This window comes from Egretta garzetta, unplaced genomic scaffold, assembly GCF_000687185.1.
Source record: "Egretta garzetta isolate BGI_Z169 unplaced genomic scaffold, ASM68718v1 scaffold319, whole genome shotgun sequence".
NCBI lineage: Eukaryota > Metazoa > Chordata > Aves > Pelecaniformes > Ardeidae > Egretta > Egretta garzetta.
In genome coordinates this window covers 491798-507904 of record NW_009260769.1, presented here as the reverse complement: position 1 = coordinate 507904, position 16107 = coordinate 491798, and the positions used below count along the sequence as shown (strand labels likewise).

General features: G+C 40.6%; 1 protein-coding gene across 6 annotated transcripts; it reads left to right on the top strand.

Annotated features, from left to right (window-relative positions):
- Positions 1–15991, top strand: ANGEL2 (angel homolog 2). Of its 6 annotated transcripts, none has more exons than XR_004842931.1 (10): positions 1–49; positions 1171–1604; positions 3760–4013; positions 6464–6533; positions 8189–8610; positions 9625–9751; positions 10408–10468; positions 12396–12559; positions 12792–12942; positions 15524–15606. XR_004842931.1 is itself a non-coding variant. In XM_035901594.1 (9 exons), the coding sequence occupies exons 2-9, from the start codon at positions 1178–1180 to the stop codon at positions 13179–13181; spliced, it is 1596 nt and encodes a 531-aa protein (XP_035757487.1). In that variant the 5' UTR covers positions 1–49; positions 1171–1177; the 3' UTR covers positions 13182–13580. The 6 variants fall into 6 exon arrangements, 4 of the variants coding, with proteins under 4 accessions (XP_035757487.1, XP_035757488.1, XP_009644476.1 ...); XR_004842932.1 differs by lacking the exon at positions 15524–15606 and adding an exon at positions 13752–14834; XM_035901594.1 differs by lacking the exons at positions 12792–12942; positions 15524–15606 and adding an exon at positions 13111–13580.
- Positions 15992–16107: the final 116 nt, after the last annotated feature.

The following is a 16107-nucleotide window of genomic DNA, read 5'->3' as shown; positions in this document are numbered from 1 at the left end:
GACAAGTCGCTGGTTCTAAATGCCCGCCATTAGCCAGAGGAGGGCCGCGGTAAACAAAACACGGCGTGGGCTTGGGGGTTTTGCTTTGCCGCGTGTAGGTGGTCGCGGGGAAGCGCTCGCCTGGGGCTGGGCTTCTCGGAAGGGAGCCTTTCTCAGCGCTTCTCCGTAAAACGGGTGTTTGAGGAGGTCTTTGCAAAGGAGAGGCACCGCTTCCCCTCGGCTGCACCGTAATGTTTTGCTTATGTGTCTGTCGAGCTCCTTCTGGTGCGCCGTGGTGGAGGCTGCTGTCGCGGGACAAGCTGGTTCTGCTCAGGGTTAGTACGTACTGAGGCTGATTCGGCGGGGCTGAATGGCGGCTGGGAGGCTCTCGCCCTAGTCAGGCATACCAAGCACTGATGTCTTGGGCTTGCAAGCTCAAAATATGCCTCCTGATATAAGCAACCAGGAAGCTGAGACAGACTGATGTCATTCAGCCTTCCTTCCTGCATTTTTGCTGAGACTCAGGGTTCATTTATTTTTGCTGAGACTCGGGGTTCATTTATTTTTCCTGGGAAAAGAGAAGAAAACACCTTATTTTCATGGCTTTAATCACTAAGCTGCAGTTTCCCCACCTGTAAAACAGAGAATATAAATTTACAAGCTGGTGCCAGAGGTGGTGTGAGAATTAGTCCTTCTGTTTCCCTGTCTTGGTGGCACTGTGGTTTGAGCCAAGCCAGTGGCTCTTTGAATAAATTTCTGACTGCTTGAAGGAAAGTGGTTTTCTGTGCCTTTCAAATAGCTGCATGATAAAGTTAATGAAGCGTGCAAAAATGGCCTTTTGTAAAGGTCATTCCACTGAGCACTTGAAAGATCTGGTAGTTGAATTCAACAAGGCAGAAAATAAATTGTAAATAGTTATTCAGATGGATAGAGTTTGGAAATGAAATGGCATTTGTAAGTCTGAAGGGGAAGAAAGGTACAAGATGGCTTTGTTGAGTCCCACTTTGCATGTCATGTAGATAAAGGTTTAAATATCTTGTATGTATCTAAAAAGGTTTGAATATCTTGTATGTGTAACTTGTAGAGAAAGATTATCTTATATAAGTCATGACCAGGATGACTTGCACCTGCAGTCTTCTCCAGGCAGATGTAGTTTTGTGTAAGTAATGAAACTTGCACTTTCTTTGGTAGACAGCCCATGCTGCCCCGTCATGTGCAGAGGCTGGGCAGAGACTGGATCACCCACTGGAATGGTTCTCAGATACTTGCCTTGAACAGTCCAGTTCCCAGCTGTATGAGATGGGCCGGACAGTATCCCTGGGCCTCGTTTCCACTTCCTGTTCCAGCTGACTTCTCAGCAAACTGGAGACTCCCTTCATTTTTTGGACCTTGGAGGCAATTCCAGAACTCTAATTGGCAGCTTGATAACTTCATGCAAAGTTCTTGCTTTCACCTACCTAACCCCAGTATGAAATCTGAGGGAGAAGAACCATTAACAAAGAAGAGAAGGCTCAGTGACCAGCATAATACTTCAACTCCTGAAGAAGAAACAAACTTCTCTCATCAGCGGGAAGCATTGTGTCTTTCTGTAGCACAGAATGAAGAAAAACATAGCAGCAAGAAAGGTAAAAGATGCTCCTTGCTTGCCTTCCTTGTTTATTTGTAACGCTGAACACATCTAACAAGTTATAAGCAATATTGCCTGCACCTTTGGAGTTACTGTTTTTCTTGGCACCTCTCTCAAGAAAACATCTGTCTTAAAAAATGTCAGGGTTTTGTAATGCTGTTTAGTCTGTAAACTCATATTTTGTGCTGTCAGTCTGCCAGAACTAGGTTCGCTGTGCTTGGTGATGGAACACAATCAATGATGTGAGGAATTGCCCAGCTGGGGAGTCCTGCGCTTGGTTCAGACAACTCTCCCTGTTACCTGTTGCCAGATCAGATCTGTTAACTTGGGAACTCTTTAAAAGAAAAAAGATCTAGCTGCCTTGCTGTAGGGCAGAGCTGGGCTGGCAGCTGTATAGCTTCATTCCTTGTATTGTACCTGAGCTCATAAGCCCTGCTGGACCTGAACTGACTTCCTTCTGAGCTGGTTATGTTATCCGTGACCTAGATAACTGAGAATCAATGAACTGAGATTTAATGGTGTTTGCTTCCAGTGTGATTGTGTGGTTTTGTTTTTACAACTGTATTCTGCCACTGGCATGTTAGCATGTTTTGTGTCAGACCATGACTGGCAGAGCAAACAGCAAATGCGCTTATCCAGATAAATACAGGAAGAAGTGCAAAGATGTCTTCCCAACTCAGTAACAGACTTTGGTGAAACCTGGAAGTGTCTGCTTCGGCTTATTAGGGATGTAATTCTCTACATAGCATCCAAATGTTTTACTGAGTATTGTGGATATTTACAGTTTTGTCTATTGTGAAACAGATAGAGGGGTGCAGTCAAAATTGGCCCCCTCTTGCATAAATCACTTCCTTAACAAAAGAAACTGGAAGTTGTATTATGACTGAAAAGGGCGACAGATGCCATCAGCACCCCAAAAGGGGTTTATCCATAAGGCTTAGAAACATCATATCCATCTTCAGGAGCTGAAGGGAGGGAGTTTGCTTTCTGCCTTTATTGCTGAGGCCTCTCTCAATTCTCTTAGCAAGTACATTTTGACATGCTTTTATCTCAGAGAGTAGTTAGCATTGTGGTCCTTCGTAGTTATCTTTTGCTCGCATATTGTAAAGTGACAGTAATTAAAGATACCTGCTGAGAAGCAATGTGGCTTCTCTCCCACTATAGAAACAGTATTTAAAGCCTTGCTATATTCATTACAAATACTAGTTGAAGACCTGAATCATGTAAGCACAGCAAAATTTACTATCCAAGTAGGGCAGATACTAGCAGCTATAGCTGGAGTCTGCCACTAGTTGATAGCACAGATAACTGTGCTACACACAGATAACCTCAGCATGCTCTCAGATGAGTTGGGACATAGCTGAAAGGCATCTTTGTTCATGAGTTCTCCAAGTGGAGAAATAAATATCTGAAAAATAATGGGACACTTAATGATGGGCAGATATATTATAAACTTTCACATAATGATATTAATAATAAGTACGAAGCTAGGAATGGCAGAAAGGTGAAGTAAGCCTTTGCAGAAGTTCTTGGTAATTCTGAGGCTTACTAATTTTTCAGTTTCTCAACCTCACTGAGGGAAATCAGGTTCATTATGTGTTTTGGGACCCCTGTAATGGACCCTGTTGCAGCTTATGGCTGAGTTTGTCAGACTGTACACAGGCTAGAGGTGAACCCTTTGTTTGATCCCTAACCCTTTGTTAGTTGTGGATATGGCAAAATGCCCATAGGCTGCTCTAAAGGGTGGATCCCAGACTGACATACCCCATCCCGACTGAGGAGGTAGTGGCAGGAGGTAGCATAAGACCGTGCCAACAGACTGGATTTGGCTTACCAGTTTGGCAGCCTTTCTACAGGGAGCAGGGTGGTGTAGTCTGACTGCAATGATCTCCTTAGAACATGCTGGTTTCCTAATTTCAAAGCAATTTGAAATCCAGGGCATATAACAGTTTTGGGGGTTGTTTTCGTTTTTACTAGTGCTTATATAGAGTTAATCTTAAACAGAGGGTCTAAATCACTGCTAATCAAATGAGCTTTTAGAATTGCTTAAGCAATTTGAAAGACAACTAGTTGTCAGTAGAACGATTTCCAAGAGCAGTAAGAAGTCATATGGTGTATTATATAACTTTTTCTCCTTCGTGTGCTTTTAACAGGAACCGTCAAAAGACGCTGGGAATATTTCTGTCAGCACAGTAGAACAATGAAAATCGTTGAAAATAAAGAAACTGACCAAAGCAATACAGAAAGTGAGGCAAAATTTGATTTTACAGTCATGTCCTACAATATCCTCTCACAGAATTTGTTAGAAGATAACTCCCACCTGTACAAACACTGCAGGCAACGATTGTTAATCTGGACATACAGATTTCCCAACATTCTACAAGAAATCAAACAGCTGGATGCAGATGTGAGTAGAAAATGAGCATGTGGATAGTTCTTAAGAACTGATAAACTGGACTAGCAAATTCTTGCTGTTCTTTATTTCGATAGGTGGGCTGTCTAGTGAATCCAACTGAGCTTTTACTTATGTTATGCTTAACAGTAGTTTTGATTTATGCTTATGCAATTAGTGTATTCTGTGTGATTTGAACTTAGAGCAGAAGCAAACTCCACAGTACATATCACTCATAGTTGCCTTTTTTTTTGTCCATAACTTCCTGGAATGGTCTTTTTGACATGGCTTTGATGTTCTGCTGATACACTGCAATATTTTTATAATTCCAAACCCTTCTTTCTTCGCATAAATCTTTCTCAGTCTGTGCCTAGAGCACACTTGAATGCTGTAAATGAGGCATTGAACATAAGAACAGCTACACTTGCATAGGCCAAAGGTCCACCTAGTCTAGCGTCATGTTTGTAATAGTAGCTAATGACAGATGCTAAGAGTAATAGCGCACCTTTGTTCAGCATAGTCTCAGCTTCTGGGACTGAACAGTTTAGAAAGCTCCAGAGCTGGAGGCTCTCTTTAATTGTGCCGGACATGCAAGATTGTCATTATTTGCCAACACATAATTTGCATGCCAGGTTTTTGTGGAGGAAAAACAGTATTCATGCACACAGGAGGATCAAGATAAGGCAACCTCCAGGACTGGCATTTTGTAACTTCCAGGTGTGTGACTGACTTCATATTTGTTTAGGTAGTAGTTACACCAAGTGTCTTTATACTCAGCAACTCAAAGGTCCCTTTCTAAAATCTGGCTGCTAATCCTTCAGAGCCATTTATTAGACGATGTAACAGAGAACTTATAATCATGTCTGAATCCTTTATTTGGAAGGCAGACTCGTTTTACTTTTTTGATTGTACAAGGACTGGAGTGATGAGGCTGCTATGTGGATCCCCATTTTCTTGAAATTAATGTTCAAGGTTGAGAGAAAGATGCAGGTGTTCTAGCATTCATGTGAGACTGATCCAAAAGTATTCCTCTTGGGTATTCATTTCTTCATCTGGTACCCTGCACCATTTGACTTGTGAACAAGCTTGCTGTTGTTTACAGAGACATAAGCTTGCTGTTGTTTACAGAGACATAACTCTAGTTTATAACTTCTGTTTATATTAGGGTCTGAAAAAATACCTTGCCATGTTCTTGGTTGATCGTGGGGTTTTTTTTTGTTTGTTTCTGAGGACACTTACCACTTACTGTTAATCTTAATCAGGAAGTCAAGTCAGTAAACTTTTTGCTTCAGTCATTGTTTAGGGCAACAAAAGTTTGGTGATAGAATCCAACCTGTTCACATCAGAAAACAGTATTGAAAAATCAACGTAGTTGTATTGAGGAAGCCATAGAAAAACTGCTCTGTACCATTTGAAAAATGCAGGTTTTTTAGTACATAGCCAGGAAACTGGAGAAGTCCCCTTCAAGCTCTTCCTCGTAAATTTATACATGCTGTATGCATGTATCTTTACAGTGAGATACATTAGTGGGCTTTCTAGAAGGACCATTGGGCAGAAGGACTCTGGTGAGGATCTGCCTGGTGCTATTAGTGGTAACAGACCGTTCTCCAGCATGGAAGGGCTGGAGCCAAAGCCAGCCCCTGTAGAAACCAGCACTGCAGTTCAGGATATTTGCTGAGGTCTGCAGAGCCACACAACACAGCACTGGGGTAGAGAGGTGATGCCTTGTATTCTACCCATTGAGTCATGACGAGACACTGCTCACAGACCCTAGTAGGTCCAGGAGCCCTTTGTGCAGAGGAAGTTCCTGCTAAAGGACATAGACTTTTAACCAATTGTTTTGAACTTCAACCTTGAAGCAAAGCAGAGACTTCAGACTATTTGTTGAAGATTTGGTTCTCCTTTGAGATCTTAAATGAGCTGGTGTCAGCTGGGTAAGTGAAGAGTGTTGCTGCAGTTCCGCAGGCAGTGCTAAGTCATTATCTTTCAGGAACTCGGCCCTTTGTCAGAGTCCTAGGGTGTCTGTAAATCTGTGTGTCACTGCAGTGTGCAGGGAGAAGGCTCCAAGATGCTTGGAACTCTCTCTTAATGGAGTATTTTGAGGTTGATCTCTGTTTCAGGTTGTCATAATATGGAGACTTGTTGTTCACGCTGTAGTTAATGCCCTTGGCCTCTTCATCCCACTGCTCAACATTTAGCCTTCTCCTAAACCACTGAGAATATATTAGTGGGTTGCTATTTTGATTAAATTTAATGTCTGAGAAATGGTGGGAGGAATTGGGGCCCTCTTCACAATCTTAAGGAGCATTTTCTATAGGAGAGGGAATCCTTTCATGGGATTATGGAGGCAAAAAGACTCTGACTATTTTTTTTATTTTACCTGTACCGACTGGCCAACAGAGATATGATACGGTAATATTTTGATGTACTTACTAATACCTTTTAATTGTAAACTTTCATCTTAGGTACTCTGTTTACAAGAAGTCCAAGAAGACCACTATAGAACAGAGATCAAGTCAAGTTTGGAATCCCTGGGTATGATGAAACTCTCATGACCAATATATTGTCCTCTCCCCTGCCCCAGTAGTTTTCCTCAAAAAACCCCCTCTCTTAGATTATAGAATCAAGTGCCATGACATACGATGATGTTGTGTGTACCCCCTTTTATAAATTTATCCAAGTGCTCTCTCAAAACTACATGAGTGTTTTCTACCAGTATTCCTGTTGGAATGCTTTTCTAGGGTATGTTTTTTCCTGGCTTGAAACCTTCCAAATATGAGCACTAAATTTTATTGTTGGTCAGTTTTTATTCATTAGCTTTTATTCTACTCCTGTCAGTCAACCTAAATAGCACTCTCCCATGTGAATTTATGGTAAGGAACGTGCTGCTAGGGGTGTGATTTCATGGTGCTTTAAACTGGTCTAAACCTTTTGTGCCCTACACCTCCTTCCAGCCCCAGGACCCCACTCTCTTCCTGGTGCTTGTCTGATACCGGGAGGAGACAGTTCAAGGAGCAGCACTGGACTGATACTTTTTTCTTTCTTGGTTAGCTGGTGATAGTCTAGCTCCCAGAATTGAATGTAAAGAAGGTAGAGTAGTGGCAGTACTGATTTAAGTCCATTTGAAATGTGAAACAACACTGTAAGGCCTCGCTCATGTGGGCAACTGAGCTTCCTGCTGCTATACATGAGGATGTGGAGCTTGCTTAGCTCTTCCTCTTCCCCTCCCTACTCCCAGATGTGTGTCCTGCCCCTTCTCCTGGGCCAGTTTTGGCACTCACTAGGCCTCTACCCTGGTGAAATCCACCAGTCCAGCAGAACGCTATCCAGACTAATCTTATTTTCTTGGATTAGTTTTCTGTTGGCTTACTGAGTTAATAGTAAGTGCCGCAACATGTGGCAGGAGCACTTGGCCTGGAGCTGGGAGAGAGGAGTGGGAATCCCCTGGTCCAGCACTGGTGTGAGCTCAGAGGTCGACTCACTCCACTTCGTGGAGCTGTACTTCTTGAATTCATATCACATGGGCTGGGCAGAGAAGGATTTTAACATGGCAAAAGCTGGATACTGTTTCAAGATCATTGTTTTTTTCTTATATAGGTAAGGTCTCATTAAAATCTGCATGGACTTGATTGAACTCCGATACTGTCATTTGATAAGTGTCTCAGTTTTGCTGTTGAAAATGTTGCTATCTGGATAATTATGTAATTGTGTAAATATATTTGAGACCTTTGTTCTACGAATCGTTTTAGACAGTGATTTATGACTTACAGTGCTTATTACTTTTGATTGGAATGCTTCACTGGTATTATTCCTAAATCATTGTGGTAACATCCAGAAAAAACTTCAATACGCAAGTCCACTTTTATGTCACTTGTGGGGTTTTTTTTGTTGTTTTCGTTTGGGTTTTTTCCCATGTGAGGAGAGAAGAGCATGCCTGATGCCTTAAACTATGTAGATGCTTACACATCACAGAAGGTACTAGACCAGGTTTCCCGTAGTATCTAAACTGAAGCTAGACAGGACAGAAAGTCTCTTGTGTTCACTTTTCTATGTGAACTTTACAAAGTCTTTGGTACTTCAGACCGGGTGTTGACTACCACATGAGAAAAGTAGCGTGAAGATTTTCTAATATTTTAAAAACATAATCTCTATACAATGGTATTTTATGTTTTTAATTGCCTTTCTTGCAGGGTATCACTGTGAGTATAAAATGAGGACAGGGAGAAAACCTGATGGCTGTGCTATTTGCTTCAAAACTTCCAAGTTTAGCCTGATCTCATCAAACCCCGTGGAATTTTTTCGCCATGATATTCCACTCTTGGACAGGGACAACGTTGGACTGGTGTTGCTTTTGCAGCCTAGATTTCACTGTGAAACTAATGCTGCAATCTGTATAGCCAATACACATCTGCTGTATAACCCAAGGCGAGGGGACATCAAACTGACCCAACTTGCAATGCTCCTGGCAGAGATTGCTAGTGTTGCCCCTCAGAAGGACGGTACCTACTGTCCAATTATCATCTGTGGTGACTTCAATTCTGTTCCTGGTTCTCCATTGTACAGATTTATAAAGGAAGGGAAGTTAAATTATGAAGGACTTGCTATAGGGAAGGTAGGCTATGCTTTTCACTTCTCAAAAAAAAAAAAAAAGTTAATGCTGATTAAAGAGAAATATTTAATTGAGTGATGCTAGTGTGCCATAGCTGGGCTTGTGATTATTTCCATTGCAGTACCAATCTTAGTGCCCTTTACGCAGTCTGCAAAGAGAAGGTTACTGTGGAGTTACTAAGCTGCGCTTGGGTATATTAGCTGTGCCTTACAGAAGATTGTATTCGCTTCCAGCATTCTGAAATTAAAAACTTGCAAATAAATTAATTGTTCTTGAAAGGTAGTTATCCACAGGATGACTGTATCGCTCTGTTCAAGCATCCCGGTGTTTAAGTAGGATAAAATAACTACTTAATCAAATACCTACTGTGTACTCTGTGGAAAGATGACTCTTATTTTAGATAAACTTTGAATTACAGTGGCTAGAGTAATTGTAAAAGCAAAAATGCAATTAGATGCTGAACCTAAACTGCTTCAGGTTAGATGTTTTTTGTTGTAAGCTCTTGTATGTAGCTGTTGGATGTGTCAAATGCTATTTAATAGAAAGTAACTGGAGTACATATGATGAGAGAACATGACAAAATAGCCCCAGTGGTGTTTATTGCTAGTGGGTAGTTGTTTCCAGCCCCACTTTGACTTGACTTGCTCCCAGAATAAGCACCATGAAGATAAAGTAAGTGTCTGTTAAGGAGATGTATATATTCAGTCCTGTTGTGTTGCTAAAAGCGGTCTTGGTAGTCTTTCAGCTTAGTGTCACAAGAACTATCTTGAAAAATTGGGTAGCTGCAAAAAACTTGGTAAGAGTAAACAAAGGGGGTGTACATAAGGGGTGTTATTTTTACTGAGATTTGACAAGCTATTATAAAAGACTTATTCTAGGGGGATGTTTGGGGTTTTTTTGCTTTTGCTTAAAACTTTAAACTTTACTAAAAATGTCCACTTGTTTCAATTTTTTTTTTTTTTTTTTTTTTTTTAAATCAGATTTCTGTCTGAAAAAAGCTCGTGTTGTCTTTCTTAGGTCTCCGGACAAGAACAGTTTCCAAGAGGACAAAGAATCTTACCTATTCCAATTTGGCCAAAGAAATTAGGTATTTCGCAAAACTGTGTATATGAAATAAAAAAGCAGCAAAAAGAAGAAAATGCAGGTCAGTTTCTAGGGTGGTGAATTTTGTCATCCTTTGACAATATTGTTCAGGTAGCACTGAAAAACATAATGTGTTCTAGTGGGGGAAAAACAGTGAGTCTTGTGCTTGCAAAACTTCCTTGTTGGGCTCGTTAGAGTGTAACATTATTTGTTCACATAAGCATTTGCAAATTTGAATCTTTAGAAGGTGAATGGTTAGAAATTGCCATTTGGGAGCTGGTGTGTAATATTTAGTCTACTGTATTTGCATCATGAAAGCCAGTTGTGCTGTGACTGGGAAAAGAGAGATGGAAGAATGCAGCACACGTATGTAGCATGAACCTACGTTCTGCTACAGTGTTTATGTGTTAGAGTGCAAGCACTTTATGGAATAAGTGGGAAAAGCAAGTGATTCCTTGCTGAGTATTGTTACATCTTTCATCCATTTCTTCTTTGGCGGAAAAAACAATTATAAATGAATGGGACATAATTTGAAAGAGTCTTTGGAGGGGATCTTACTTAATGGAACAGAAGAATTTAATCCAGCCTTGTAAACTGTATCTTGTCTGCTGCAAAAAATAAGCATACTTAAAGATATTTTTTTCCTGTAGCTCTTCAGTATTGGTCTCGCCAGCATCCTATTTTTAAATGTAAATGTAATGTATTTTTATTTTGCAGGAGAAAAATTGGAAGCAGCAAAACTGGACAACACTCAGGAGATTGTAATAGCATCTGAAAAGTATGTGCTGGGGGGAAAAAAATGGAAGCCCAAGGTTGACTGATTCCTAGTTTTGGGGGTTTGTTTTGGTTTTAGGCCAAACTTGTATCTGATTCCAGACGTAGATACAAGATGCTCACCCAACCCAGTCTGCCCACCTGGCAAAAAGTCATCTTCCATCTGAACGTGAAAAGGCTGGTTAGACAGCAAAAGACTGGAATTGGAAATAGAGCAGGAGTGTGTGTTCTTGTGGGAATTTGCAGGTATTTCAGAACGCAGAGGCGAGGGGTCAGGTCTGTTCAGAGGGTACTTTCTGTCTGCGTATTAAAAGAATGCTTTTGACACTTTTTTGTCACTTCTTGACATAACAGGACATTTTACTGTGTAGTGACATCATAGGAAAGCTGTGAACTTCAGTCCAGTTGCAGAAACAGTGTTTTTAAAAAAAAAAACCAAAACCTGAAAACAAAACCCAGAAAAACCCCAGTGTGGTCCAGCTGCTTAAGTGTTGGCACTTCTCTCTCTTTTTTACTGTTTTTGAGATACTGGTTTACGGGTGCTAATAAAATCCTATAATACAAGGTGAAATTAGGATGAAGGAGGGAAAGGAACTGGAGAGATCATAAAATCTTCCTTGTCAAGTTCTGTGGGAGAATTTTAAGTTCTTCGTGTCTCAGAAACTTGGAGTATTAGGGGCTTGGTGGTACAACTCTTACTTGGATCAAAACATATGCTTGTTAAACTGAAGGAGGAAGCCACAACTAGATTGCTGAGAAGGAAAATGTAGCTGCTCTTTGAAAGGAAAAATATATTTGCATTTACCAAACTGGTAAGGGCATATAAAGTAAGGCATAGAAGAAGGAAATAGCCCTAACTCTGTGCGTGATGTTAGGCTCCAAGTCAGCCATTTATCAGAAATGAGTTCTTGGTATCACTGCAGGTAGTTACATTAAGACACTTGGTGCTCAAAAATCTAAGTAATGGCATGTCTGAGAAAAGTAGGTAACAAGACCTGTTCTACTGTGTAAATCTGTAGCGTGCCACATGTTGAACGCTGCTTGCAGGGTTTTTTTGCCTCATCTTAAAAAGGATGTCATGTAACAAGAGCAGAAATTACTGCCTTTCTGCATTGTACCAACCGGCTTGTTTGTCAGTCTTCTCTAAATCAGGCAGGTGACACGCTGATTTTTTTTTTTTAATTGCTTGGTTTTTAACCAGAACACATTGCAGCTCAGGTTTAAACATGCAGCTGTGCAAGGTGAGGCAGATGCAGCTGAGGGATGGAGGATTTGCAGGGCTGATGAGGGTAAATGGCTGGGAGGGAGAGAGGAGTTCTTTTGCTGAAAGGTGCAGTTTTGCAGTTGTTTTTTTCAATCTTCAAAGCAAAGTGAGACAAGATGGGCTGATCTGAAGAGGAACAGAGTGACAGGTGATGGGGAGAGACACAATGGGAGACTGAGTGGAGGAAAGAAGATTAGGCATAGCCTAATGTGAAAACACTTGATAGCTTTAGTTTAGGGAAGAAAAAACCCCCTAAAAATCCTCATCTCTCTATATGCTGAAGGGCCTGGTTAGATGAGTTCATAGTTTGTTGCTCTCATGGGCATTTCTACCCACGTGTCAGGGGGAGATTGCTGAATGAGGACACGTGTGAAATCTTTAAAAGAGTAGATGGAGGTGAAAGCTATGTATATTTAAAGTGTCATTTAAACCAGTTTTGATAGGCTCTTGGGTATCTGCCTTTTACTTGAAAAAGCTGCCTGCATTTTGTCTTCAGAAGTTTAGGCCACTAACACAAAAGGCTATGGGATTGACTGCATGAGAGAAATGCTAGTTTGCATATCCAGATAATTCAGTTTGTAACTAGGAACTATTTGATATTTCTTGATTGTTTATTCTTTCTAGGAAAGACAAGAAAATAAAATTCTCTCCTTTGATTCCTGTTTAGGTTGTCTTCAAAATTGCAGCACCATTTTAAACTGTCTTCAGTCTATTCTCATTACTTTCCTGAAACTGGGATACCAGAAGTAACGACTTGTCACTCCCGAAGTGCTGTCACTGTGGATTATATTTTCTATTCTGCAGCGAACGATGATGCTGCTGCCCAGCCAGGTAAAGAAACCAACTTTTAATTATTTTTCACAAATGGTAAATGGGAACATGTGTTCTGTTCTAAGGGAAATGTAGTGATAATTTATCCATATGCAGTACCTTAGAGGCTCGTGGTGCTGCTTTGAAGGTTAGCTGTTATCTGAGAAACATGGCTGGCCTTGTCAACTCACCACAGCTGGACTTGTAGTGCCACACAGGGCAAACTTTTTCACCTAACTGAACATTCCTGTAGCGGCCATCTCGGCATGGAGACAAGAGCTGAGGCTACAGAAAAGCAGCAATCAAAATAGCGTGTGAAAAGTATGCCATCAGTAACTCATGCAGGACCTCTGTGGCCTGGCCTACAACAAAGCAGTATTTCCAGTCATCTCATCAACAAAAGGGTGAATGGCAATTTGTGATGTGCATTAAAACTGATAAATGAACTGTTTCTTAGAAAGTTACTTTTCAGATAGTCTTGATGCAATGTCTGTCAGGTTAAATGACCTCTGTGGCCTTTGCTCTGAGGGCAGTCACTTGCACATGCCCAGTTGTCACTCTCTTGATTGCAGTTGCAGCTAAAACTCACCAGATGGTGCAAGAAAGACATGGTACCTCTGCGGGTGTATTTCTTGATAGGTAACACCATGCTATCCTTTACTGCATTTGTGATCTTGCCGTGGATACATCTGAGCGGCACGCTTTCCACATCATCGTAGTTCTGTGGTTTATGGCATCATCAAAGGTCACTGCACAGTGCAGTGCTGTCAGATAAATGGCTCTGCAGAACTCAGAACAAAGAAACCTGGATTCTACTCCCGCTCCCACTGTAGATTGCAAGTGCTTTTTGGAAATTAGCGTTGTTTTCAGCATGTGAAATGAAAATACCACCTTCATCTCTCATACCTTGAGACTAGATTGTTAAAATTCATTGAGTCAATGCACAAAAGTCTCATTTGTCATAACATGCACAGTAAATGGTATCTTAGTGTAAAACATTAACTACAAAAGCTTCACAATACAGAAGTAAAAGCTTTGACTGAAAAACTAGGATGTGAGAAGTAGCTAAATGACTTCTGGGTGCTATGTGATTTCAGAGTGCATCCCTGTGCAAAATTTAATCCTAATTCACCTGCTTCTATGTTTTGTTGCACCACCATTGCCCTGGAAGAGCTATAGCACTTTTTTCTTTCTGCACTTCTTTTTCAAATAGATTCTTCACCCCACGTCAGAGTATAGAATGGGACCAAACTTGAATTCTCCAAGTAGTTTAAACTGGGGTAGTTTTTGTTCATTAGTTCTTGGAAACTAATAGCCTGGATTTTCATTTTTCTCATGACCTGGACCTCTGTATTAAAAGTTGACAAATTGTGAACGGGTGAGTGTTAAATGTGCTCTAGGCTGACTGGTCACTTTTTTCCACTTAAAAGAGGTTTTTCTGAAAGTTTTTGTGCTTTAGTCTGCATAATGCTTAGCCAAGTATTTGGCTTGGTATCCAGGATTTGCTGTGAAAGCAGGGTTCAGTATCTACCCAAGTCCTGCAGGACTCAATTTTGCTGGTTCCAGAGTGCTCCAAGCTGATGTTAATTACTGCGCGCAGACCAAGCTCTCTGTAGCAACCAACTGCTCCTTTGTGGACATGCAGGTGCTATGCCAAATGATAAATTTGGCTCAAGAGCTGGGCGGATGCGTGCTCTAGAGCTACTGAGACATCTTTGCAGTGAAAAGGTTTTTCTTCAGAGCAGAAGTAAACAGCTGCTGGGTTGTTAGAGAACTGGAAAGCTGGCAGATGGCAAAGAAGTGAAGCCGTTGAACTATCTGAGGAGTTTAACAGTTGCTGGATAATCCTTTAAAATATGCCTACTGGTAAGCCAGAACCAGGTTCAGCCAGGAAGTTCTGAAATTGCTGATCACTTTCATACAGAAAATACTTCTGTCGAAGTTACAGCTGCTGTTTGTCCTGAAAGCACTCAACCTGCTCAGAATCATCTCTGTGCTCTGAAAGCAATCGCTAGGGTTGCTGAATAGTTTGCCTCGCTCAAGTAGATAGCTCAAGAAGTCTACAAGTTTGACACATCATGGAAGGATCTCCTTCTCAATGGAATTTTTTTTATTTGAGTTGGAAAAAGCTTGTTATTCTTTGCTGATGATGGTTTTCTGTTTTGTTTTGGTTTTTTTTTTCTTTTAATGAGGACAAATATTTTAAGTATAGTGTAATAATAAGGTATAATAATAGCAAGGCTTGAGTCATCTTCCCCTCTTCCATGAGCAATGTGGTGTTTTCTTGTGTGTGGTGTGGGATTTTTTTTTTTTTTTTTGCAGTGGTTTGGGTTTTTTGTTGGCTGGGGTTTTTGGCTTTTTTTGGGTTGTTGTTTTGGGTTGTTGGTGGGTTTTTTTTTTTTTTTGGTTTTTTTTTTTTTTAGGCAATTATAGGAATAGGTAGCAGGAAATAACGGAGGAAGATCCTTTTCTTATGATGAACAGTTAGGAAGGGAAATGCCAGAAGGTGTTCATCCTTACGAGCAAGAGTTCCTGTACAACTTGCCTGATGGAGAACTGTGTGCTTGAGGATACAGAAATAAAATGTTATGCAAACCAGTAACTCTCAAAAGAGGCTTAATTTTGCAAGTGTCAGCCCTGTTTAGCAATGCTGTTGTGCTAGAGTATAGGACTGGATTGCGTAAGGCTTTTTCAGGGGAGTTACAATTAATAAATCCCTTTCCCTTTCCACCTCAGTTTATCCCTCTGCAAAAGGGAGAGGTAGTGACTTCCTGAGTTCTTTGAGCTCTACTGATTGTAAGTTCTATGGTGAGAGTAATAGTAAACAAGAAGAATTTCTGAACTACTTTGTTCCATGCAAAATCACCAATAATAATGACTTCAGGTTATTTCTGCCATAGTTTTTCTTCCTTCTGCATACGTATGAACATGTGATTTTAGCCCACGCTGATGAACATTTCCACTTGTTGTTTTTTTTTTAAACAGGAGCAGAGGATTCTTTTCGTGGAGGTCTGAAACTTCTTGGCAGGCTGGCACTTCTAACAGAGAAAGATCTTTGGACTGTTAATGGTCTTCCCAATGAAAATAACTCTTCTGACCACCTGCCATTGCTCGCAGAGTTCAGGCTTATTGAAAGGTAATATCCAAAGGACTTTTGTGTAGGTAAAGTTACCTTCACCTAATCTCTTCACTGGTGATTGTTATTTTTTTAAAGGTTAATTCAAGTTACTGCTGGTCCGGTTTAAGTAAGTTTGCATGCATGCTGGATTGTTAGTGTTGTGTAAAATAGACTTTTTAAAGAGACTGGTTTTTTTTAAAATGTTTAAATTGCTCTATGAAGTCTTTAAGGAAAAAAGAAAAGATTTTACATTAGCCTCCTCTTTGATAATGGAAAACATCTGTGTCAGTCTCAAAATGGCATTATTTTTCACGGAGATACTGTAAAAATGGTTTTTATTGTAAATCACAGTAAAACTGATTATTCTCTGAGAACTGTGTGCTTCTTCAAGGGGAGTAAGTTTGTGTGCATGCTACGCTTTACAATGAGCCGAAAGTAACATTTTACTACA